Source organism: Microcebus murinus, chromosome 1 (assembly GCF_040939455.1).
Source record: "Microcebus murinus isolate Inina chromosome 1, M.murinus_Inina_mat1.0, whole genome shotgun sequence".
Taxonomy (NCBI): Eukaryota; Metazoa; Chordata; class Mammalia; order Primates; family Cheirogaleidae; genus Microcebus; species Microcebus murinus.
In genome coordinates, this window is record NC_134104.1 from 91456820 (window position 1) to 91483619 (window position 26800).

The window sequence follows — 26800 nt, forward strand, 5'->3', positions numbered from 1 at the left end:
CATTTCGGCGGTGGCTGGGCGGTGGAACCCGAGCCAGCCCGACACACGCCGGACATCTGACCAGCTGTTCAAGGCCTGTGCCTCGTTCTCCTCCCTAAATGTGAAGGAAAGAAACCCCGGTGGACAGTGAATTCCATGTAATCAAGGTTTACTTTTCTAAAGCTTCCAATATTCCCCCAAATAACAATAGACAACATAAACTGAGGCTATGAAGACAGAAAACAGCCTCCACAACTTTCTCAGCCCAGTTACAGTAATGTTGTCCTAGCCTAGTGTCCTCACATTCAAGGCTATGATCACCAAGGAAACCTAAATTGTTGTTGTTCTTATCATGCTCACTTTTAGCTGAAGCCTCCATTCACCTCCCTGCTCTGGAAATACTCAACCTTTCTTGGAATAAGTGTGTTGGCGGCAACCTGAAGCTGCTGCTGCAGTCGCTGAAGCTTTCCGCGGCTCTTCAGGAGCTGAGGCTGAGCAGCTGCTCCCTGCTGACAGAGGACGTGGCTCTCCTGGGTTTGTACCTTCTAGTTCCCAAGCGGCCTTGGCATGCGAGCTCAGGGTGCCTGCCCTGCAGGGCCCAGGGCGGGTGAGGAGGCCGGCAAGGCCTGGGGCTTAGCCCTCTGTGCGGCTTCCCTGCTCCGTAACGTCTGCTTAGGACGGATTCGTCTGAAACAAGTGAGGGCAATTCTAAAACCAAACGACAGTGAGGGTGTTTCCTAAAAGGAGGTGGATACAGACCGGGGTGGGGGATGGGGGGATGGCGGTATGGGGGATGGGGGATGGGGGGATGGGGGGAGGTTCCTGCCAGGCAGGCAGCTTGGGCTCTACACCTCCTCCATCCATGAGGGTGTTCAAACTTCAGTCATCTACATTTTACCTTCACAAATTTCACGCTATCCACATGGTTCCTGAACTGTTAGGTAATTTTTTCCTTTAAATTGACTCTTCAACTTAAATGCTTTTATTTAGACAGGAAACTGATTATCACCATAGCTGAATTATGGGTATCACTTCTCATAGATATTAGATTGCTGAAGGTTTTGAGTACAGGTTTCTTCTCTGTTAGAAAAAGATGAGAGAGGTTAAAAGCACACTGCAGAAGTGCCAGGTCTGAAGTGGGCGGGGGGACGCGTGGTCGAGAGGGCCGTTTTTTTGTTATTGGCTGCAGAAGCGTCGGAAAATTGCAGAGGAGCGTCTTTTATTTGCGGCTTGTTTTTCTTTGTTTTTATTTTTTCCTCTTTTATTTATTTTTTTTTTACGTTAACTGAAATAATGGGGTTTTTTTTTTGAGACAGAGTCTCGCTCTGTGGCCCTAGCTAGAGTGAGTGCCCTGGCGTCAGCCTCGCTCACAGCAGCCTTCAACTCCTGGCCTCAAGCGATCCTCCTGCCTCAGCCTCCTCCCGAGTAGCTGGGACTACAGGCGTGCGCCACACGCCCGGCTCATTTTTTCTATATGTTTTTAGTTGGCCAGATAATTTCTTTCTATTTCTTTTAGTAGAGACGGGGTCTCGGTCTTGCTCAAGGCTGGTTTCGAACTCCTGACCTCCAGCGATCCTCCTGCCTCAGCCTCCCAGAGTGCTGGGACTACAGGCACACGCCACCACTCCCGGCTAATTTTTTCTATGTATTTTTAGTTGTCCAGCTAATTTCTATTTTTTTTTTAGTAGAGATGGGGTCTCGCTCTTGCTCTGGCTGGTTTCGAACCCCTGACCTAGAGCGATCCTCCCGCCTCTGCCTCTCAGAGTGCTGGGAGGCCAGGCCTGCGGCTTGTTGTTAACTGACACACAGAGAGGGTCCCCATCTTGCGTGAGGGCACTGCTGCGGTGGTGTCGTCTGCAGCTGGGGGCGCCAGCCAAGCCTCCCTGACACGCCGGAACTGGGTAGGGGGATGGTCGAGAGTGCGTTTTTTTGTTTGCTGCGGAAGCGTCGTTGTCGGAATGTTGCGGCAAGTCTTTTATCTGTGGTCTCTCTTAACCTGGCACACGGGGCGTCTGGATCTTGCGTGATGGCACGCCCCGCCCTCTCCAGATGGGGAGGAGGCAAAAAAAAGTAATTAATGAACGCCTGGGTCTGTGTGAAGGGGCTTCCAGCAACGTTGTGTTTATATAAGGAAAGGGCCTCTCTGTTTCTTTTTTTTTTGGGGGGGGAGCGGGATAATTTTTTCTATATATTTTTAGTTGTTCAATTAATTTATTTCTATTTTTAGTAGAGACGGGGTCTCGCTCTTGCTCGGACTGGTCTGGAACCCCTGACTTTGAGCGATCCTCCTGCCTCGGCCTCCCAGAGTGCCAGGATTACAAGCGTGAGCCCCTCGCTTGGCCTATTTTTTTATTTTTCTTTTCAAGAAGTGAATTTCTTACCACTCTGGGCAGATTTTTTTTCACGACACTTACCAGTCTGTTCTGCAGTCAGTCGTTGATTGACACGTCTGCAAACTTAAGAGCAGAAACTATGTTATCACACAGTTTAATTTTGTACCTAGCACATAATAAATATATATATAAAATAAAAAAATAAAATAAAAAAAAGCATACTGCAGCACCAGTCTGACACTTTCCTCGTGTCAGTCTAGAAAGAAAGATGGAAAGAGAATTGAAGAAGGAATAGCTTTTGCATTGTGGGATTCCATACTTACCGAAATACTGTCCCCAAATATCCCCTACAATCATTCCACATGTCCACTTCCCATTATGAAATGATGAATCAGAGAGTACCATCTCTGTCTTCCATCTAGTCTCGTCCACAGAGCGATTCACTATTTAGCTATCAGCTACCAGATCTCTGAAGCAATGAGCACCTTTCCAAATGAAGGGTCCAGAGCAGTCATTCCGGGTGGCTGTATGTGTTATCATTGTGTACACTGTCCATTTTGCTATGACAAGACACATGTGCCTAAAAATCACAGTATGCAAAACTCATAGAGTAATAACCATAGGCCTTATTTAGAAGTACAGCTCTCAAAAATTTCATCATTGGCACATTTGAAAAAGTAGAAGCTAAGAAAAATGTTAGTACACTTTTATCCATGTTAAATATTTAAGAAATACATAAATACTACACTTCACCCTGAGAAAGACCTGAAGTTTGTCTAGAATTGGGTCGTCCTCACTCCCATTGGTGGAAAGATCAAACTTTCTATTTGACCTGAAGTCAAATAGAAAGTTCTAACACCAGATGTGGATGGGTGAGCATTGTTATCCTCATGAGAAGGATGCATTTCCTTTATCCCTAAACTGGGGTCAGTTTTATGTTTCCTGGAGATAAGTTGCGCATAAACAAACAAGAAATTTGCATTATGCTCAAATTGTTCCCTGACATTTCAATCTCATTGGAATAAATTTGTGTTTTCAAAACAAATGTTATAGCAAAATTGGAAGATGGGAACAAAACACTGTGATTTTAATTTGCATTTCCTTAATGACTAATGATATCAAACATCTTTTTATGTACATACTGGTCAATTTTATATCTTCTTTAGTGAGGTGTCTATTCTAAATCTTTTGCCTAATTTTAAAAATTGGATTGTTTGTGTTCTTATTGATGACTTTTGAGAGTCCTTTAGATTTCCTACACAAGTCCTTTAGCAAAAATGTAATTTGCAAATATTTTCTCTGAGTGTGTCCCACTGGCCTTTCCATTCTCTTAATAGTGTTTTTTACAGAACAAAACTTTCAGTTTTGATGAAGATCTATTTGTCAATTTGTTAATTTGATGATTAGAGGGTTTTGTTTTACATCTTAGAACTTTTTGCAAAACCCAAGTTCTCAAAGATTTTTCTATATTTTCTCCTAAAATTTTTATATTTACATTTTATATTTTGACCTATTATTTATTTTGAGTTAATTTTTGTACAGGGTATGAGGTATGGGTAGAGGTTAATGTTTTTGCATATGACTGTCCAATTATTCCAGCACCATTAGTTGAAAAAACTTTCCTTTCCCCATTGAGTTGCCTTCATATTTTTGTGAAAAATCAATTGGCCATCAGTGTGCAGACAGGTGGATACAAAAAAAAAATCAATTGATTATATTTGTGATGCTCTGTTTCTTGTCTTACTATTTAGTTCCATTGATCTATGTGTCTGTTATTTTACCAATATCACACTATCTTAATTAGCAAGGCTTTACGTAAGTCTTGAAGTCAGGTAGTATTTCTTCTTTCTCTTTCAAAGTTGCTTTGGTTATTCTAGTTCCTTGGAATTTTCATATAAATTTTTACATCAGATTGTCAATATCTATTTAAAATATCCATCTGGAAATGTGACTGGGATTGCGTTGAACCTATAGATAAATTCAGCCATTGCCACTTTTATATTACTTTATTTCTAACTGAAAAATTCTTTAAGAATTTGTTAATCTCTAGTATCTTATATTCATTTCTTTTATAAATAACAGCATTCATTTTTTTACATAGTAAACTACAAAAATAATATTTCTGTGGCCCACATTTTTGCTACCAAGATTTTTAATAATATAATGAACCTAAAATAGTAAAATACAATAAACAGAGTATTCACGTGATTGGAAAATTCAAACAGTACAGAAAGGTAAAATGATGGCTGAGATTTGCTTTAGAATACTAAAACAAACAAACAAAAAAACCAGAGGAAAGGGGACTGTTGAAGCTGAATGATGGACGCACAGGGGGCCAAACGCACAGGGGGCCACTCTCTCCTATTCTCTGTATTTTTTATGTTTGAAAATTTCCATAATACAAGATTTTTAAAGGGAAGCAGCATGCACATTGTCTTTAACACTTAGTTAGGTCTTGAGACTATTGTGAGTAATGTTGCAAGACAGAAAGGAAGAGAGACACACTGACATGGCCACCTAGAGACAGAGTGCAGCTGCTGTGTGTGCAGATGGCTAAGCTCTCACACGCAATGTGGAGTCAAACTGCCTGCAGGTGAAATTGATGGGGTTGGAGCAGCCCGCTTGGATGCCGTGGTGTGTAAGGAAGGATTTAAAGATCAGGGTACATTTAGTCTGAGAGGGGGGAACTTTGAGGGAGACCTGACTGTCATCCAACGCTATAGGGCTGGCACGAGGAAGAAGGAGCTGCGTTTTTCAGCTGGCTGAGCGGGCACTGGGTGAAAGACACGGGATGACAGATTGGGGCCCCATGGAAGGGCTTTATCCTGCTGAGAGCTGTTCACAATGTTGAGGACAACCTTGAAAGGACAGCTCCTGTAGAATCGTGGTGGTCACCAGGAGAGAGGCTGTGAAAGGGATTCCTCTCTGATCATTGATCGGGAGATTGGGTGAGGAGACTTCCAAGGTCCCTTGCAAGTCTGATATTCTATCCTGTTCATCTGATCCCTGTACTCCATTCATGGGTTTGGCTGAGAAGGGAAGCATATGCCCTTTCTCTTGGGTATCTCCCCTACCCTCCATTACAGAGGTCGTTATTGTCTCTTCACTTCATCATTAACTATTATTTTTAAGTGCCATTGTAGGTAATATTGTGATATGTGCTATTCAAAGGGAAAATTGTCCTGTTCATTAGGAGTCTCTAAGGTGCATTAGAAATTATCCAGGTATGTTTTGAACATGGAAAGTGCTCAATTAAATAATTGTTGAATGAAGAATGACCAATTGAATGAGCCATGAACAATTAAACAGCATTAAACAGCAAGAAGACTATTTACAAATAGTCCTCAGTTTTAAAGTCAATGAGCTATCACTCCTTATAATTTAATTAAAGCAAGTCTATAGGAAGAGCTGGGACTCCAGGGGAGCAGTGGAGCAGAATTTCTTTTTCTTGACAAAAAAGAAATTCTTTGGACTAGGATTTGGAAAAAATCCACTTTTCAAGCTGTACTTTGGCTGTATAGAGAGGAAATTTATTACTAATTTCAGATGCCCTAAATAAAACTGCTAGCTAATAACAAATCATTACTAATTACTAATCTTGTCATTATGAATCCTGGAGACACTGTGTGATGGGAAATGGGAAATGGCCATAGTAGAAAGTGTTCTTATACTTTAGCATTAGGGTGATTTTGTTTTCCAGCATCAGTCATAGTGACGGGTCATCTGGCCAAACTGCACAAGCTGGACCTGAGCTATAATGACAGCATCTGCGATGAAGGATGGGCCATCTTCTGCCAAAACGTGTGGTTCCTCAAAGAGTTAGCCGAGCTGGATATTAGCCTTCGACCATCCAATTTTCGGGATTGTGGACGATGGTTTAGACACTTGTTATGTGCCGTGACCAAACTTCCTGAGATCACTGAGATAGGAATGAAAAGATGGATTCTCCCAGCTTCAGAGGAGGAAGCACTAGAATGCTTTGACCGAGATCACAAAAGAAGCATTCACTTTGACCATGGTGGGTTTCAGTAAAGTGATTTCCCAAGTCTTACTAAGCTGCAAACCATTCTCCGAAGGAAAAGAGCATGAATGGATTCCAGTGTCATTAACTGAGTATCAACTTTGGGGCCACTTATATAATAATCTAATATGAGCATGTCATTATTCTCTATTTTATGAAACAAAAATGGCATTTTTCAATATATTTAATTTGTTTTGAATATATAGTTTGCTCACTGTTTAGAAGGCCTTACAAAAATATTTAGATTCTGCTACTGCAACTGCTTTTTTCTTGCCGTGATTTCTGCCTTTTCTTTTCCTATGTGTTAAATGTTCTGAATATAAGGATGTGTGTGTGTGTGTGTGTGTGTGTGTGTGATGCTAATGTGAAAGGCACTGGCTGTTTAATAGTTTCATGGCATGTTTACTATTGTATGTATCATAAGTTGGTCTACTTAGAAAGTGTACCCATCTATGGTTTATTATTATATGTTATGGTGCCTTTTTATCTCAGATATAAATAATAAACGCCAATAATAGTCACTGACATACAAATCTTAGTAAAAAGTGGTAAAAAATTTAAAACCCACTATCAAAAACACATCTTGGCCGGGCGCGGTGGCTCACGCCTATAATCCTAGCACTTTGGGAGGCCGAGACGGGCGGATTGCTCAAGGTCAGGAGTTCGAAACCAGCCTGAGCGAGACCCCGTCTCTACCAAAAATAGAAATAAATTAATTGACCAACTAAAATATATATATACAAAAAATTAGCCGGGCATGGTGGCGCATGCCTGTAGTCCCAGCTACTCGGGAGGCTGAGGCAGGAGGATCGCTGAGTCCCGGAGATTGAGGTTGCTGTGAGCCAGGCTGACACCACGGCACTCACTCTAGCCTGGGCAACAGAGTGAGACTCTGTCTCAAAAAAAAAAAAAAAAAAAACACATCTTGTTAGAATAAATTAAAACCTTTTATTGTGAAAACAAAAAATTGTTAATATGGTATCTCTAGGCATTTCTTTGACATGGAATTTGCTACATAAAACTGATTTGGTTCACTAATGAAAGTTCTTGTGTTGCTCTAAGCGATTTTTGAAATTTTTGGTTTTCTTTTACTAGAGCATGAAAGTCATTGCATGGCAGAGATGTTTGCCTACACATTTCTATTCTGATACTCTCTAATCAAATTAGGTTTTGCTTTACTCTTGCCACACTAATACTTAGTATTACAATCATTGTTTGAAAGATACGGAAATTTAAAATCAATACTACTCCAAAAGAAAAAGTCATCAGGATGAGGAATTTTTGAGTGCTGTAAAAGGGAATGTTTTAGGTAATGTGGTATTCTTTTCTCTGGGCATTCCCACGGATTCCATGAACACCTATGCTTCTGCAAAAACGTATGCATGAATGTTCATAGCAATTTTATTTATAATAGCCCCAAACCGGAAACAACTTGATATCCTTCAATGGGTGAATGGTTAAACTGTGCAAATACTGTTCAGCAAGAAAAAAGGAACAAAACACTGACACATGCAACAACTTGGAAAGACTTCAAGTGAATTATGCTGAGTAAAGAAGCCAATCCCAGTTACAGACTGAGTGATTTCATTTATATGACATTCCTGAAATGACAAAATTACAAAGATGGGGGCAGGATAGGAATCAGGAGACGAGTAGGTGGTAGTTGTATCTACAAAGGAGTAGCACAAGGGAGACTGTGGTGATGGAGCAATTCTGTGTCTTGATTGTGGCAGTGGTTGCACAAAGCTACGTGTGACAAAATTACATCGAATTACACACAAGTGAGTGCATATATAATTGAGATCTCAATAAACTCTGTTGATTGTACCAATGTCAGTTTTCTGCTTTTGTTATTGTGCTATAGTTATGTAAGAGGTCAGCACTGAGGGAGGGTGAGGGGTACATGGATCTACCTGTGCATTTCTTTGGAACTTCCTATAAATCTATAATTATTCCAAAATCAAAGTTTCTAAAGTAGACAGAATAGTTTAATGAATATCCATGTACTCATCTTCTTCTACGGTTATCAATTTATAGCCAGTCTGTTTCCCTTGTATCCCTACCTACTCCCCAAGCCCCTCATGATTTTGAAGGAATTCCCAGGTGTCATATGACTTTATCCACAAATATTTCAGTAAAAGTGTCTTTTATCTTTACACATAAACATAATTCTATGAATATTTTTAATGTAGTAAGACTCTAATTCCTAGATATTTTGCCTTCCTAATCCGTTAGAGTTCATTACCTCAGTTCACCAATTTATAGAATTATTTCTTATTTCCCTTTCCAGGTTTTCCTTTTGGAGCCTTATCTCCTTTCTTATCTTTTGCGGGGCTCTTTGCTTTCTTTCGTGCTTTTAGTAGCTCTTCAAATTCCCCAAATCCTTTCCGCACCATTGTCCCGTGCCACCATGCCTGAATCTGAAAACAAGATAAACCTGGTTCAGCATCAGCGGGTATCGTGACGACATGAGATCATTAAATCTCCTTATTCCGATATTGGTATTGAAAATGTGGAGAATAGGAGGTAACTAGAATGCCAAACCTTATTTTCTGTCTTCCTCCATTGGCCAGCCATTCAGGCAAATTTTTTAAGAATGTATTTAGCACTTTGGTACGCCAGGCACTGTTCTAGATATTTGGGCAACAGCAGCGAAATGCCAATGTCACTGACTTTCTGGAGCTCACAGTCCAGTGGGAAGAAGAGACAGTAGATGATAAACACATGAATGTATGATTTGACAGGTGGTGACCAGCGATGTGGAGAATGACAGCATGTGGTCAGGGCAATCTGAGTGCCTGCATCCTGCCTTCTCTCATTTTATTTATTTATTTTTTGAGATAGAGTCTCGTTTTGTTGCCCAGGCTAGAGTGAGTGCCGTGGCGTCAGCCTAGCTCACAGCAACCTCAAACTCTTGGGCTCAAGCAATCCTACTGCCTCAGCCTCCCGAGTAGCTGGGACTATAGGCATGTGCCACCATGCCCAGCTAATTTTTTCTATATATATTAGTTGGCCAATTAATTTCTTTCTATTTATAGTAGAGATGAGGTCTCGCTCTTGCTCAGGCTGGTTTGGAACTCCTGACCTCAAGCGATCCGCCTGCCTCGGCCTCCCAGAGAGCTAGGATTACAGGCATGAGCCACCTCGCCCGGCCCTGCCTTCTCTCTTGTTACTGGCCTGTTGGTGCTCTTACCGAAAGCCAGCCCTCACCTGTTTCTTGGTTGCTCTTCCCTTCTACCTGTGTAGGAGCATCCCTCCTCTAGTAGTAGACTCTTCTCAGGACCTTCCAGTGGCTCCCCATTTCTCTCAGAATAAAAGCCAATGTCCTTATAATGGCTCACCAGGCCCTATCCCACCGGCCCCTCTCTCTTCATCTCTCTGATCTCTTAGCTGCTCTTCCCCTAGCTCGCTCTGCTCCAGCCGTGTGGGCCTCCTCCCTGCTCATACCCTAGGCCCAGTTCCAACTTTGGGCCTTGGCGTCCACTGCTTCCTTTGCTTGGAACACTCGTCCTAATATTCAGATGGCTCGCCCTCCACTTCAAGTGTCTGTTCAATTATCACTGCTATGAAGCAAACTGCGTCCCCCCACATTCATATGTTGAAGCCCAAATCCCCAAGGTGATACAGTGTTTGGAGGTGGGGTTTGGGGGAGATAATTAGATCTGAATGAAGTCATGAGGGTGGGGCCCTCATGATGAGATTAATGGCCTTAGAAGAAGAGATATCAGAGAGCTCACAGCTTTCTCTCTCTGCCCTGTGAAGACACATAAGAAGGAGACCTCTACAAGCCAGGAAGAGGGCCCTCACCAGAACTCAACTGTACTGACACCTTGGTCTCAAGGTTGCAGCCTCCAGTACTGTGAGAAAGTACATTTCTGTTATTTAAGCCACCATTCTGTGGTATTTTGTTATGGCAGCTCAAGCTAAAACAATCGTCTTTTCAATCCCTTCCCCACCTTCCACACATGGGCTACTTCCGGCAATTTCAATCCCCCTTAACTGGAACTCCGCCCCCCTCCAGCACTCTCTAACATAGTATGTAGTTGTATGTTTTATATTTCGTGTTTTTATTTTCCTCTCACTAGATTTTAAGCAATATGAGGACAGAAATATTTGTTTGGTTCACTGATGTCTCTCTAGTATCCAGAACAGTGCCTGGCACATAGCAAAATCTCTATAAACACTTGCTGAATGAATAGTGTAGTGGGGTATGCTGTTTTGTATAAGGCTGATCTAGGGAGGGCTCTCTGATAAGAGGACATTCAAGCAGAGACTGAATGAAGTGAAAGCCTGAATCTTGCCCATATCTAGGGGGAGCATCTCTGCAGTATAGGGAAGAGCCGGTTTTTAAGGCCCTGAGGCAGGACCATGCTTGCTCCTGGGAAGAACTAGGAGGGTCCTAATTGTGACTGAAGCATGTGAGAGTGGGAAAGATGAAACGGGGAATGAAAACAGCAGATCAGTTAGTGCGGCGATTCTCCAGGGAACAGTATTGCCTCCTAGAGGAATTTTGGAAATGTATGGGGCTTTTTGTTGTATCAAGGTTAAGCGGTCTGCAGGTGGGTGATGTGTGCCCTGGTTTACAAAGCCTTTCCAAGGCTGTGCAGGCATGGAGGCAATCCACTTCCTGTGCTTCGACTTCCATACGTACCCCTTCCTAAAGTCAGCCTGAGAACATGACAGCTGCCCCCCCTTCCCTATCTTCCCCTCCACAGTTTCCCATCTGACACCCTACAGAAGAAAGGCACACCTTGTACCTACTGAATCTCACTATGGTGCATTGCCCTGGAATCTAAAAATCTCTAGAACACTCCCCCGCAAAAAAGACAAGTCAAATACTAGTGTGGATGTTGAGAAAATGAATGACTCTGAGGATTGGGTAATCAATCTTTTTGCAAGACAGGTAGTTTCCAATTCTACCATCAAGAAAATTGAGGGAACACTAGTTGATATGTCAGCTAAGAGCTGCTATCTTACTTTGGGGGATATAAATCTGGAAGAAGTTCAGAGGTGTGTGAAGCATTGCTATTTAAAACAAAACAATACAGGCAAAGAAAGCTTCTTTCAGTCTCACCAATTCATCTACATGAATAAAGTTTCTCATGGCTTTTATCTGTAAAATAAAAAATATGATAAACCCTGTCTTATTCTAGTAATCAGTAATATTTATGCCTGAATATATAAACTAAGTGGAAAAAAAATCCCTCTTATTTGGGTATGATGTTCTAAAAAAATCCTATATGTCTATTAATTATCAATTATTTATTATAAATAATTTGTGATAAATTTTATGTTGTTTTAGATGATTTTATACTACCAATAATGCTGATGTAATATATAAAGGTTTTAATTTTAAAATTTAATTTATATAATTATTTTTGTTGCATAGAAGTATGAAAGAGCAATTTATAAAAGACTTCACATAAAAAAATGTATATCAATAACCTTAGGATCAATTCTGAGGGGAAAATGGAGCGGAAAATACATGTTCAATAAAAAAAGGAATATTATATAAAATTTTTCTGCCTGTAAAATGAGAGCTTGTTTAAGTATTTATAAATTGATCTTGATAAATTATAATGGTATTTAGATTCCACTGGATACATTTAAAATATGGATCTAACAGTTCCATTATAAAATGTCAACATTTAAAATTCACCAGAAATTACATCCTTTGCAATTTTATGGCAAAAAATGTAAGTCAGTTTAAAAATATGCAAGAGGGTGCATGGTTTTAAGATGCTTTTAGGAAGTATACAATCAAAAAATATAATTTTCATTCTTTCATTGTAGTTATTCCTGAGTATATATACATTGAAATAAATATTTTTTAAAAATTACTTTCCTTTTCTTTCTCCTTTATGTTGTAAATTCAGGCATTATTTTGATTTATTAAAATTATGTATTTTGGTAGTTTTTATTATCTCTGAATTCAATTTCAGAATACTAAAGGTGTATCAAAAAGATTTCTTAGGCCAGATGTGGTGGCTCACGCCTATAATCCTAGCACTCTGGGAGGCTGAGGCAGGCAAATCACTCAAGGTCAGGAGTTTAAAACCAGCCTGAGCAAGAGCAAGACCCCTCGTCTCTGCTAAAATTGGCCCACTAAAAATATATAGAAAAAATTAGCTGGGCATGGTGGCGCATGCCCGTAGTCAGTCCCAGCTACTTTGGGAGGCTGAGGCAGGAGCATCGTCTGAGCCCAGGAGTTGGAGGTTGCTGTGAGCTGGCTGATGCCACGGCACTCTAGCCCAGGCAACAGAGTGAGACTCTGTCTCAAAAAAAAAAAAAAAAAAAAAAAAAAGATTTCTTATAAAAGAGAGTATGTTAGGTCCAATAGGGTTCAGGGCCATTGATAGTGTCTTGCAAAGCCTTTGACTCTCACTCCAGGTGAAATAGAGAATTGCCAATTTCAGCAGAAAGTGGAGAGATCCAACCCACGTTGTGCAGTATCGGTATGACTACTGAGTGGAAGCTGTGTTGTGGGGGAGGCACCGAGAAGGCAGGGACACTAGGTAGGTGCTAAGGTAGTCATCCAGGTGAGAGATGATGGGGACTTGGGCCAGTTGAAGAATAAAGAGTATTGCCTGACACTAACTGATCAGCAAACACTATAGTGTTCACACAGTAGTAATATTCTCCAGGGATTAGGAGGTTAGGGGGCGTAAACTCACAACTAATGGACTCGGTGGGCATTGTAGAGGGGAAGGGCATGCCTCTAATCCTCGCTTGGGTGAGGTAAAGACATAAAATGTAAACTAAATGTTTGTACCCTCATAATCTCCTGAAATAAAAAAAGAATAAATTTTTTATCTAGTTATTGTGACAATTTTTAAAAGAGTATTGCCGGAAGTGGATACATTCCTGGCCTGTCTGGGGTCTCCTAGGCCTCCATGGGCTCTCAGCCCTTTGATCCTAGTTAGTGGCAGAGCAGAACCCTGGTCTCTGGGCCTCTGATCCATAAGTGCTTTCATTTCTGATTTTTCAAACTTATCTTACTGCCTTTGTTAATACAAGCTTTTTTTCACTCCAATGAAATAGTCCAAGAATTTTAGATTGTTTTAAAATTTGAAGTTTTAGTTTCCTTTGCCTGTGTGTTGGCTTCTTATCCGACAAGAGAGAAGGGACATAAAAGATGAAAATGCTAGGGCTGACATTAAAAAATTATCTCCCTTGGCCCTCGGGACATAACAATAAACAACAGTCTCCTCTTGAGAAGGACAGGGTGTAGATTGATAATGAATCTCTTTGTAGAATAATCTGCAATGTATTTAATACTAGACTCCCCCCAAAGCAAGTGAGCGTGAGTGAGTTATCAGAAATCTGTGCTGATTTTACCTTTGTTGCCATTATTTTCATGGTTCTCTTTTCCTTAAGGAATGTCCATATGACCTCAATGCCTTCAGCACACACTTCTTCTGGAGGTTCAATCATGGGATTGCCCATCAGTGTCAGAACCTTAAGATTCTCCAGAGAATCCAAATTCTCCGGAAGACATGTGAGCAAGTTGTCGTCCAGCAGAAGTTCTCTCAAAGCTGAAAAGAGTTATTTTTTTAAATGGTGAATTTATCTTAAGAACAAACATTAACTTGTCACCTAAACCTGCCCAGGTATGTGAGAGATCCACCTCTGCATTTATAAGAAGACCAAGAGGAAGGATGTATAAGAACTGACACAACTTTTTTTTTTTTTGAGACAGAGTCTCACTGTGTTGCCCGGGCTAGAGTGCCGTGGTGTCAGCCTAGCTCACAGCAACCTCAAACTCCTGGGCTCAAGCGATCCTTCTGCCTCAGCCTCCTGAGTAGCTGGGACTACAGGCATGTGCCACCATGCCCGGCTAATTTTTTCTATATATTTTTAGTTGGCCAATTAATTTCTTTCTATTTTTAGTAGAGACGGGGTCTCGCTCTTGCTCAGGCTGGTTTCGAACTCCTGACCTTGAGTGATCCACCCGCCTCGGCCTCCCAGAGTGCTAGGCGTGAGCCACCGCACCCAACCCTGACACAACTTTTTATACTATCTAATAAAAGGTCTGTCTCTACATTTGTTCCTTCTCATGATAAGGAGAATAGAATTCAGTCTTCAGATACTCCTATCCCTCTAAGAATGAATGTCTTTGTTTTGTTTTTCTAGTTTAGAGTAACAGTTGCTAACTGGAACTGACAGCTCACTGGCAAAACCCACTCTCATACCTGTTCCTTGGCTCAGCAGAATATTGGAAAAATTGGCTCTGCATGCCTTTGTATGGGACACATCATTTTCCCACAGGCCTCACTACCCCCTGTTATTATACCAAGCTTTGGTCCATCAATGTCCCTGCCTGACGCCTAAAGAGAGTGGAATGTGTGGCACCTGAACCATAGAGTCATTTCTCTACTACTCTCAAATTAATTTTTGAAAAAAAATACTGTCTGTCATAAAAGTAATATACATAGCTTGTAAATACAAATGCATGCATGCAAAAACAGCAAAGAAAGGATAAAAATGATTCTCCCTCTTATTCTCTTTCCCACCAACCCTCTCACATCTTAATTGTCATAAGGAACCACTGTTACCAGATTCTTGTGAGTCCTTACAGCAAATATCTAGGCAAATGCAGGCTTATAGATATATGCACTTAAACGCTTGTAAATCAAAATGCTATCATATCATAGAGAATAGTCCAAATCTATATTTTTAGTATAAGAAACCATCTTAAATTGTTCACTGAGAGAGAAAAATGGCTGGTAAGCATAAAAAAGATCCTCAAAATTGCTCAATGGAAGAAATGTAAATTAAACACCAAAATACAAAGTTTAACCAATCAAACAGGCAGAGATGAAAAGTCTGGGAATACCCAGTGTTGAAGGAGAAGACAGAAACACATTTAAATCATACTTAGTGATAAAAGACTTATAAACTCAGTCATTTTTCTCCATATGGTTCACCAAAAGAGAAGATAAATATAGGAAATTTTGTCATGAGACTGGATGTTTGGAAAACATAAGCAAATTATATGCATTTAAAAAGAACAAGCAAAATTTAAATTTAAGGCCAGGTGTGGTGGCTCACACCTGTATTCCTAGCACTCTGGGAGGCCGAGGTGGGTGGATCATTTGAGCTCAGGAGTTGAGACCAGCCTGAGCAAGAGTGAGATCCAGTCTCTACTAAAAATAGAAAGAAATTAATTGGACAGCTAAAAATACATAGAAAAGATTAGCCGGGCATGGTGGCGCATGCCTATAGTCCCAGCTACCCGGGAGGGTGTGCAGGAGGATTGCTCGAGCCTAGGAGTTTGAGGTTGCTGTGAGCCAGGCTGTGCCATGGCACTGGGGCAACAGAGTGAGACTTTGTCTCGAAAAAAAATGTTAAATTTAAGAAATCCAGTTACTTTGACATGTTAATTTCCTGCTGTGCTATCTAATAAAATTCAGCTGATTTAATGAGGCACACCAAGTTCTCTTTTTTATAACTTCTTTATAACATCTCAGTCATTGGAGCCAGTGTAAATAAACAACAGAGACAGGAAAATGGTAAACACAAAAAAATTTTGAGAATGTTTCACTCCTGCAGGGACCAAAAATAGGATAAGAATTTATGGTCAGGAGCCTTACTAAGGAGTACTGCACCCCACTCCATCTCTAATTTTTTACTGTCTTATGGGGAAGCAATGGCTTCCACTCTCATATTCATTCATCCTGCTTTCATTAAAGAATAGCTATAGTTATAAACTTGGGGATTCAGTGCATTATGGTCAAAGAGTGGATGGATGGATGATGGATGGATGTACAGATAAAGAATGGCCTAACCTGAGACTATAACTGTGAATGAAAAGAAAAAGAAAAAAAAATGGCTTAGCCTAGTGGAAAACATTTGGGTATTTATATAGGAATCATATATGATTTTCCATGTCAATCATGTAGCTCCAAGAGTCCCCTTGCTGATTTCACCACTGTGGGTCAATACTTTTTCTTTTATTCAAGTGACTTAGTGACCTAGATGAACATTTACTACAGGACCCCAACTCCAAATTCTGGCACCTAGTAAGTATTCAGTAAGTTATTGCTGGTTTTGTACTGAATGTATGAATGAATACTAATTTTCTTAGCAGTTGCCATTTACTTCTCTTTTCACCCCCCACTAAACAATCTAACTGCTTTTACAAAACTTTTAGCTATACTAACCAGGGTACCTGGCCTCACCCACATCACTCGTGAGCCCTGCAAGGCGTTAGTGGGATAGGGCTCAGCTCTCTGTACACTGAGTTCAGTCTACAGTAAAGCAAGGAAGCCATTCTTCATGGGAAATGCTGGCTGCAAATTCTACTAGGCTATGGATCTACTCAGTTTCCTCACCTTGTGCTTGGCAAATGGCATCTGGAATTTGCTTAAGCAAATTGTGCCGGCAATCAAGAACTTCCAGGTTAGGCATTGACCCCAAGGCTACAGGCAGGTACTCCATATGATTGTTCTCTATATACAGTTCTTTAAGATTCTGAAATAACATGAGAGTATACCATAATGATCCTTACCTTGATAAATGAATTATAATAACCAGAATCACCTGTGGGCACCCATGCACTTTTAATAGGAGAAATTATGTACTGGGATAAAGGGAAAAATATATTTAAATGACCATGATCAAGAAATAAAATTATTTTTGAGTAAAGCCATTAGACTTCATTTCCACTTAGGCAGGGAAAAGAGAAGATGGGAATCTAGTGCTTATTTGTTTTACTAAAACTTTATGGAAAAATAATTTGGATCATTTATCTACATTTATCATTTGCTCCCTTTTAATAGATAATTATCTGTGGGAGTTGCTACAGATTTATAATTGCCTCAAATACCAACCCAATATTACCTAAGTGGAAGTAGCCAAAACATAGAAAATGGGTTTGAATATATTCAAATGAACTCTTTTCTACTTCACTGGGCAAAAATTTAATGTTTGCATTTTGCCCTAAGATTGTGGCATGGCATGTACAAAGAGCAAGATGATGAAAGGGGTTCCATGAACACAGAGCAAAGGAATGGAGAATTAGGGATAGGAGCCCTCAGTCACATTGAGAATTACTGGTGCTGTACGTGCCATTGCGTTACATACCATTGCATTACCGAGGATTATGTAGTGGCCCACACCTACGTTACCATTAAGAGTGCAGTAACAGGAACATGAAAAAAACCCCAAACCAGTTCTTTAAAGCATGAGTATTTAAAGACACGCAAGTATGGCTACTTTGAATGAAGTTATAATATCTTGCTCTTTTGCTAGGAGTCTGCACAGTACTGTGGACCCATCTTCAGCATAAACCTAATGTAACATAATTTCCCCTCTCCAAGCAGGGAGGGAGGTCACACTGCCCCTAACAGGAAACCCAAGCCTGGGTACCAAAAGGCAGGCTCCCAGCCATACCACGTATACAATACTTTAACTCAAAATAGCTCAATTTTTAGGGGGCTACTTATAAAAAAAAATGGAAATCAATAGAAAGAGGTATGACTCAATTTCTGCAAATGAAACATGCCAAACCACACAGTGGAAAGGAATATGGCATGACATGTCCCCATAGCAATCACAAAAAAAATGTTATGGGGGTTGGTCAGTGACAGTGGAAACCTCAAAATGTAAAAATGACTGCTTGTTTGGAACTGGAAATCTAGCATGGATGATTCCACATCCGGCCTGTGGAATACCTCGTGCTTAAGGGTCAGTGGCTTGTGTTTCTTTGCCTGCTCACTGGGGAGGCTTACCTGCAGTTTCCTAATGCTCTCTGGCAGGTAGGTAATCTTGCATCCCTGGTCTTGCCCAATGTATAATTTTTCTAAAGATTCTAAAGACAAGACTTCCTCTGGAAAGGAACAGAACTCATTTCCTGTTAGTCCGAGTATCTTCAGTTTTGAAAGTGAGCTCAACTCTGAAGGTAACTAGAAGTATTTCAAAAAGATAAGTTTCAGGTTAAGATTATTTTTAACAGTCAGAAAATAAATTGGGCTTTTGGTTTTAAGGAAGATTGCTAAACAAAAAGTGAAGCAACTTAGTATCTTTTTTTTTCAACTTAGCATCCTATAGTGATGAATAGTTTGCATATATATCTGCACGTTAGTATTTACACTAGGAGATCTGAAGTCTCTGCTCTTCACTTTCATACACTCCTTTAAACTGGAGTAATATTAAACCTACTTTCTTGCAATTTGTGAACTTTAGTGTGGCAAATGATTAATGCCATTGAAAAAAGTACTAAAGTTATGTGTAATATTATGATGATAATATTCATAATAAATTCAGTTATTTGAACTGATAAATTTAGTGACATGACAAATTTAGTTCTAAAAGGCTTTAACAATTTTGAAACTCCAGTCGAAATCTCAGCTGGAAGCAAACATGTTCAAACCATTTCTAGTCAGAGTGTTCAGCAAACACGATTACAATTCTATCTTGCCATGTTCTGTTTTCCAGTAAATACTGAGGCTTGTGTTCCCTGTGTGGTTTTGCATAGGTGTTTCACAGCCTGCCATACTTTCAGGGCTGGAAGGCCTTAGGAAGGTTCTCTATTCCAACCCTCTAATACAGTGTGGTTGAATATGTTTTATAGCTAGCCATCCAGACAAGTTATTTACTTTGCTTATTTATTTATTTTAATTTTTTTTTATTTCAGCATATTATGGGAGTACAAATGTTTAGGTTACATATATTGCCTTTGCCCCACCTGAGTCAGAGCTTCAAGTGTGTCCATGCCCCAGACAGTGCACTGCACCCATTAGGTGTGCATATACCCATCCCCTCCTACCCCCACCCATCTGCCCGACACCCAATGAATGTTACTACTATATGTGCACTTAAGTGTTGATCAGTTAATACCAATCAGACGTTATTTAAACACCACCTCCTGTAAGGAAAAGTTAAGTTACCGTCAAAATGCTTACTTCCCAAAAAGCAGTTTTATAACCTCATAGTAACTGGGGTGGGGGGCTAGTTTTAGAAATTGAAAATCACATAAAAGATTTTTTTTAAAGTTTAGGGCCCAGGACTTTTATAATGTATGGTGAACACATGAGATTGGTGTTCCTGGCACCTATTATTAGATGAATAATAGGTAAAGCACATCTATTATTTGGTTATGGTTGTTGATTTCTAAATCCTCCTTTTCTCCCTCTCTGTAATTGTCCTTTGCTTTCAACATCAATTCTGTTCTTTTTAATTTAAATTAAAAAATAATAGAGAAACATAAAAACATGTATGCCTACTGCCCAAATCTTTTAATAAACAAAATGAAATACTGCAATTAAAGTTGAGTTCCCTTACGATCCGATCCCTTCCCCATTTTGTCAACTTCTTCCCCTCTTCCCAGAGGCAGCCACCATCAGGAATTTACCGAGTTTTCTTCCAATCCATATTTTTATAGTTTTATTACATATATCCATAAAGTATGTGTTGTGTGTATATCTATATATATATGTGTGTGTGTATATATATGTAGTTTTGACTGATTTAAAAATTTAAAAATGGTTTCATAAGGTCCTACAATTTGATATGTAACCTTATGTTTTTCTTTTTAATAAACATCACAATTTTGAGATGTATCCACATTGACACATATACTTCCAGCTCACTTAAGTTATTGTACAGTATTCCGTTTTATGAATTACACTGGAGTTTATTTGCCCACTCCCCTACTGACTGACATTTAGGTTGTCTCTCATAGTTCATGATTATCAACAAAGCTAAAGCAACCATTTTTTAACATGCCACCCTACACACACATGGGATAGTTTCTCTAGGGACAAATCTGTTTTTATTGTTTCCTATGAATGGAACATCAAGCTTCTAATGCTGTATGTGTCTGAAAAATCTGCTGTTTAAGGAAACCATGTCAGGAAATGGTCTTTGTTGAGAATATATACCCTGGAGCCTAGTAGCTCTGGATTGGAATCTTGGCTATATCGCTTACAGGGTGTATGGCCTTGGACGAGTTAGTTAAGCTTCCTGTCCCTCATTTTCTTCATATATCATTGAGGACAAAAAGTCGTTGTGAGGATTAAATGAGATGATCATGTAAAACACTTAGTTCATGACTGGCACATACATATTCTAAATAAACATTAGCTACTACTTATGATTACTATTGCTATCAGGAAAAAAGAAAGTAACATAAAATACCACCTTGTCAGATATATTTGGTAACCCTGGATTTTCGCCCATAAAGTCAGTTCAAATTTGCTGTCTAGACCGAGAACCACACCAACTTAGGGCAGGAAAGGGCCCCGATAAGAGCATAGTGACAGCCAGGAAGGGAATCAGTACCTGCCCTATTTTATTATCATCCAGCGCCAGGATTTCCAGGTCGTGCAGCGCACAGATCTGCGACGGACAGTGGTCCAGGTGGTTGCAGCTGAGATCCAGGAAGGTCAAGCTGACCAGCTGTCTGAAGCAGCGCCGCAGCCGGTGCAGGCCGGTGTCGCTCAGGTAGAGCAGGTGCAGCAAGGGCCACCTGCAGATGAGGCGTGGCAGTTTCTCCAGGGGGTTCCCGCTCAGCCCCATTTCCGTTATCCTGGTGAGCTCGGCGAAACAGTTCGGGATGGAGTGGAGGATGTTGTGGGATAAATCGAGCACCGAGATCATGCCACATTGGCGCAGCGACTCGGGCAGAAGGGACAGGTTGTTATAAGCCACGTAGAACTTCTTCAGCCTCGTCAGATTCCCAATTTCGTCTGGAATGGCATTTAGTTTGTTCTCATCCAGGTCAATGATCTCCAGGTTGTAGAGAACGCAGAGCTCCTGAGGGAAAACGTCAAATTGGTTCTGCTTCAGGTAGATCTCCCTCAGCTTGGTCTGGTTCACTATTTCCTTGGGCAGACATTTCAGGTGGTTCCCGGTCAGTCCGAACAGCTCGAGATGGTGAAGGCTTTTACAGATCACGATGGGGATCTCCTCCAGGTCAGTATGGTGCAGCCGGAGCTCGCGCAGGGTGCGGAGGCAGCTAACGACGAGGAGAGAGGCGGGGAGGATGGGGTTCCAGCTCAGGTCCAGGCCCTCCAGGCTGCTCAGCGCCCCCAGCTCCGGGCACAGGCTCCTTAGGTTGTTCCTGTCCAGGTAGAGAATCCTGATGTTCTTTAAATGCTGAATGTCCTGGGGAATTTCTTCAATCTGGTTATTTTCCAAATGCACTTCTTCTAATTCTTCTAATGCTAAGATCTCCGGTGGAATGGCAGTCAAGCCCTGATGAGAGCCATCCATGAAAAATGTTCTATCAGTGACCTGTGGATCATCTCTCTGAAGAATTTTAGGTAAATGTTCTACTGATTTTATTCGTTCTTTTAACATCATTTTGATGGCAAGTTCAAACATTTCCAATCTGAAATACTGTGAAAAGAAAAACAATTAGCACTGACCTCCCATGAGACTTGCTATCCTTAAGAATGATAAAATTAAAATGTAGTTGGTTAAACTCGAAATTATGTCACAATATAAAATTTAGGTTTTTGTGTTTCATGTTAGGAGAAGAATTAAAGTATAGGCTCCTCTTTCTTCTAACAGGTAAATCAAATGAAAATAAATGTCTAATTTCAGTTTTTAAAAAATGCCTATTTTGATTCTGTTGCCAGGTAGGATGCAAAAGGTTGCAAAAGATAATTACCATAACATTGAGAAAACACTAGAAAAATAATTCATATTTTAAAATAATCACATTTTTTAATAAAGCTAACTGAGTTGTAGATAAAAAGAAGGCTAAAGGAACTAACTTCTGGAGATGGGCCAGCCTTTCCTAAATAACTAGAGACCTTGAGTGGCCCCTTTCATGCCTGGTGGCATTTTCAAGTTTGAGGACTGGCAGGCAGAGAAGCAGGCTTTCCCTAGGCACAGGCAAAGGAACTTCTGGGACAAGGGGAAACCAGCCAAACTTCTAACAGCCATGTGTGGGTTGGCATGGTGGATTCGAATTTGGAGTAACCTCAAACACAGAGTCAGTTCTCCCCACTGGCCAGTTCTCCCCTAGACTTTGGTTGGCTAAATGGCCTTAGGGATAGTTGCAGGCTGGTCTAAAAACCAAGGGCAAGATCTTGTAGTTTCATGGTCTTACATTGCTAAGCCTGGCTGGAAGGAGGGATTTAACTTTTAAATAAGACATTTGAAATTGCAGTGAATTGAAATGAACTAAAACTGCAATCTAGAAAGAAATTAAAGTCCTTAATAAGTGGAGGAGAAGCTTATGGATTAGAATACTCTGTAATTTTAAGATGTCAATATCCCCCCAACTTGATCTATAGTTTCAATGCAATTCCATAAAAACTCAGCAATTTTATTTTCTTTTTTGGTAGAAGTTGACAAGCTGATTCTAAAATTTATATGAAAGTGCAAAGGATCTAAAGATAATCTTGAATAATAAAATTTGCAGACTTATCCTACTAGACTTATAAACCTTATAAATCCAAGATTTAATATTATATTACAGAAAACTAAGTCTTTAATATACACACCCCCCTCCCCAGAGTCTACCACAACATGATGTTGGGCGGGTTGACTGCAGCATCTTTGACCTTCATTTTAGGATGGGGGCATTCCTGCAGGAGTACCCAGACCTCTCATCCATCACAGAGGCCCAGTCCCTAGATGAAGGGGGTGCATTTCCAGCCCTATGGTATCACTGTTCCTTACAACACAACAGTATGTGGTTCAGATCCTTGTTACTTTATGCCTATCCTCAAAAAGAGCTCTGGGACAGTGATATGTAAAGAGAGGAAAAGATTTAACAGTGATCAATTTGTGTCTAGAACTAACCATCTTCAACATTTTTGTCATTAGTCACTAGGCAGATTCTAATACTGTTTAGTGCTGTGGGATAAAAAAAATCTCTAGTTTCTGGAATATATATTTTTCAAACTGCTGAAGTTTCATAGACTATCCACAGTATCTAGACTGAGGAAATAATACAGATAAACATAGAGAATACCTATAACACTTATTGTGTGCCTTCGGCTTTACTTAAAATAAACTATATTAATCCTCAATATAATCTTATGAAGGAGGCACATTATCTCTATTTTACATATAAAGAAACTAAATACCTAAAAGGGCTCTTCTCAGAACATGGTAGAAAGAGCAGGAGCAGAGAACTTGACTCAACCTTACCTAGATATTTAACATCATTAGTTCACAAGAAGCCTGGATTTTGTTAAAATCATTCTCCTTTGCTTTGATAATAAAAACTTCCGGGAAACTATAAAATTCCTTGAAAAATTAAGTCTCCTCTCAATACAGAGATGAAGTTCCATATAAACTTCAAACTTGAGTGGAAATATTTTTATAAACAAGCAATGTAAATTTTCAGCAGCAGGTGGAAAGAATCTCAAAGGCCAATAATAAAGGCAGATTCTGGGGTATTCATATCCTTGATATGTTTCTTCTTAAGAGAAATGGTTGGAGGAAAAAAAATCTACAATCTTATAATGAGCTCTGAGAGATTCCTAGAGTATTACTAGGCTGGGATCCAGTCACCACATCCTTTTGAAAACCTCTAATCAGTTACCTAAAGTTGGAAACATTCCTTTGCAACAACTGGTAGTGCTGAGCAGTGTGCCCCCATCACCAATGTCACCAATTACTGATCTGAAATAGCTTCTCAGGATTTGTTAAATAGACTCAAAAGTGGCATTTTCTCCATTTTCAAAAATATTCTACCCTTCATTCTTTGCTACCAAACTACAGATCTAGTAATTCACAGGCAAAATCTTTTTTATTTACTTATTTTTAAAGAATTCAGTCTTTCATCAAACTGTTATCTTACATAAACAGCAAGAAGATTTTGGTCACTATTCCACTACTCTACTGTCTCATCTTATCAGAAAATAACACTGTAGGCTGGGCGTGGTGAATCACGCCTGTAATGGTAGCACTCTGGGAGGTGGAGGCGGGCAGATCATTTGAGCTCAGGAGTTGGAGACCAGCCTGAGCAAGAGCGAGACCCCTGTCTCTACTAAAAATAGAAAGAAATTAATTGGCCAACTAAAAATATATAGAAAAAATTAGCCGGGCATGGTGGCATAAGCCTGTAGTCCCAGCTACTCAGGAGGCTGAGGCTAGAGGATCGCTTGAACCCAGGAGTTTGAGGTTGCTGTGAGCTAGGCTGACACCACAGCACTCTACTCAGGACAACAGAGTGAGACTCTCAAAAGAAAAGAAAAGAAAAGAACACTGTAAACTTTTCATATTATCCACTCTTCTTTTATCCATGGTCCAAAACATTTTTAAATAACAGAAAATTAATTTTTCTGCTTGCATATTCAATACCTAAACAATATGCATGCCTGAAAAATACCAGAAGCCAGAACTTCAGATATTCGTCAGAAAATTTAACCATGAATTTATCCCTGGTCCAATACTTGCTAGCAGCTCGGTTAGCCATCTAATAATTGGGAAAAATAGCTAATGGATGTGTTACATATTAATTCTGTCAGATCCTTTGAGTTCTATCTTTAAATTATCAGAAAACATACCTAGACCATATTATGTATATTTCCTGGAGAAATGCCTTCCTTAAATTGTAATTAAACACCATGCTTTTGGCTCTTTAAACAGAGTTACAACAAAAGAAACAATCATTTGAAAAATGTTTCTGGATCTTCCATAAAACTATAGTCAAAGACATTGTCTATTAAGTTACTTACATAAAGATACTCATACTAAATCTTCCTCACATGCAATGCCAGAGACATGCAAAGGATGGCTTTTTATTGGACCCTGGAGACTACATGCTCTATGTATTCCCGTTCTCTTTCACTTCGACTTATAGAAAACTTAGATTCAAGTTACTTCCTTCCACTCCAGTACCTTTGCATATAAGCACTCAGTGAACCCACTTAAGTTTTCTCCAAGCTGGTTCAGCAACATCTTCCTCCCAGCAATCAGCAATTCCTAAGCGGAGGGGACTATTTCAACTACTGCCTCCACCACGCCAGGACCACTGGGGGTAATATACTGATGGAAATGAGTCGTACATGTGGTCAGTGTCTTTTTGACCCTCCTATTTGATATGCCTTTGACATGCAGGCTGTACTTCTATGCAAACACTATTTTTTGTTTTGGTTTTGTCTTGTTAAGTCAGACAAGAAAAACAGTGTTGTAGGTGCTGTTTTACTGGTGAAGGCAGCTCTTTTCTGTTTATTCTGGCCCTGTTTATCTGTCACTCTCTAGAACCAAAGTCTGATTTTGCACTTCTTATTTTCTTGTAGGAGTATCCCTCCCTTCCCCTGAAGCAGGATCCTCCACCTCTCCTTATTTTCTCTTCTTAATTCAAATTACTTTTAAGGGTGGGATAGAGAAGGGCAGATGCGAAATGGAGCCTGGACCCCTCCTGCTTTCGTATTCTAAATTGCCTGCCAACTTTGTAGGGAGCACATGGGATAAATGAACACATTGTTTGTCTTCTGTCATCATCATGGTTAGCCTGCAGAACAAGTGATGCTTTATATCTGCAGGCTACACGGGGTTTTAAGAGATCTCTGTCTTGGCCAGCACGATGTCATGGCAGCGGAGAGCTGACACGGAATTGCCTAGCGGGATAGTGAGGCTTCACCTTGCAACTCTGCTCCTAAGCGGCCCGGTTTCACCTTGCGGGTTTTCCTCCACCTTCTCACCCGAAGGCTCAACTCCTCTACTCGCCCCCTCCATCTCCTTCTCTTCAGAATGCAACCCCCAAACAGAAGATCCTTCCTTTCTTCCGCCTTCCACGTTCAAGTACCAAATCCTGACCACGTTACCCTGTGATCTTGCTCGCCTCTGTCTCCCGCCCGCCTTCTGAGTCTCCTGATTCCAGCCTTAGCCGAGGCCTTATTGTCTCTCCTGGGCTCCCGCGGCTGCTTCAGACCCAGTTTCCCCGCGAGGTCCCGTCAAATCCGCCCTCCCTGGCCGGCCGCCGCGGATCCGAGGGCTCCCTGCACCCTGCCCCATCGCAGCCGCGCTCCCCGGGAGACGCACAGGGCTCCGCGTGCGCCCGGCCCTGCCGCCTCCCCGCTCGGTACCCATCTGGAAACACCAGAGTACCTGCGCGCCTGCAGCACGCACCAAGCAGTTCTGTCCTCTGGCCGCCTCACCCGCACCAGTCCAGTTGTCACCTCCTCCGAGAAGCCATCCCTGATAGCCCCGCCCCTTCGCAAAAGCCTTTATGCTCCCAAAGCCTGACGCCCTTAAAACGTGCTACTGCTGCTACTACCTGCTTCTGCGCGTGCCCCCGCGGGCCTGTGCACGCCTTGCGGGACGGGATATGTCATAATCGTCTTTGTAGCCCCGGGCCCCAGCAGCTGAGCCCCCCTCCCCCAAACCTCAGGAACTCCTCCCTGCAAGGGAGCCAGGGCGCCCTCACTCCGTGTGCCTTTAACCCAGGGCGGGGCGGGCGGGGCGGGCCGGGGAGCCCGCACAGACTCTGCGCCGCCCCTGCGCAGCGAGGCCCCGGGCCGCGCGGGAAAGGCCGGGACGCGCAGCGGCCGCACTC

At 41.0% G+C, this 26800-nt stretch overlaps 2 protein-coding genes across 5 annotated transcripts in view; one reads left to right on the forward strand and one right to left on the reverse strand.

Annotated features, from left to right (window-relative positions):
- Window positions 1-6925, forward strand: part of LRRC31 (leucine rich repeat containing 31) — a 28578-nt gene extending 21653 nt beyond the window's left edge. For both annotated transcript variants that reach the window (XM_020286253.2, XM_076003993.1), the window contains 2 exons: window positions 346-513; window positions 6013-6925. In XM_020286253.2, the coding sequence (XP_020141842.2) occupies window positions 346-513; window positions 6013-6344 (500 nt within the window). In that variant the 3' untranslated portion in view covers window positions 6345-6925. The remainder of the gene's footprint in view (window positions 1-345; window positions 514-6012) is intronic.
- Window positions 6926-8024: 1099 nt separating this feature from the next.
- LRRIQ4 (leucine rich repeats and IQ motif containing 4) lies at window positions 8025-26688 on the reverse strand. Of its 3 annotated transcripts, none has more exons than XM_012779252.3 (6): window positions 26522-26688; window positions 20617-21675; window positions 18066-18239; window positions 16668-16806; window positions 13672-13868; window positions 8025-8753 (listed from the first exon to the last, which is right to left on the reverse strand). In XM_012779252.3, the coding sequence occupies exons 2-6, from the start codon at window positions 21658-21660 to the stop codon at window positions 8601-8603; spliced, it is 1707 nt and encodes a 568-aa protein (XP_012634706.2). In that variant the 5' UTR covers window positions 21661-21675; window positions 26522-26688; the 3' UTR covers window positions 8025-8600. The 3 variants fall into 3 exon arrangements, with proteins under 3 accessions (XP_012634706.2, XP_012634705.2, XP_012634702.2); XM_012779251.2 differs by having other exon boundaries at window positions 26374-26688; XM_012779248.2 differs by having other exon boundaries at window positions 26353-26687.
- Window positions 26689-26800: the final 112 nt, after the last annotated feature.

Coding starts and splice junctions, on each gene's coding strand:
- LRRIQ4 (XM_012779252.3), bottom strand. CDS start 21,660: ATGTTTGAACTTGCCATCAAAATGATGTTAAAAGAACGAATAAAATCA. Junction 18,240..20,616: donor ATGATAATAAAATAGGGCAG/GTACTGATTCCC, acceptor AAATACTTCTAG/TTACCTTCAGAGTTGAGCTC. Junction 16,807..18,065: donor AGAGCATTAGGAAACTGCAG/GTAAGCCTCCCC, acceptor ATGTTATTTCAG/AATCTTAAAGAACTGTATAT.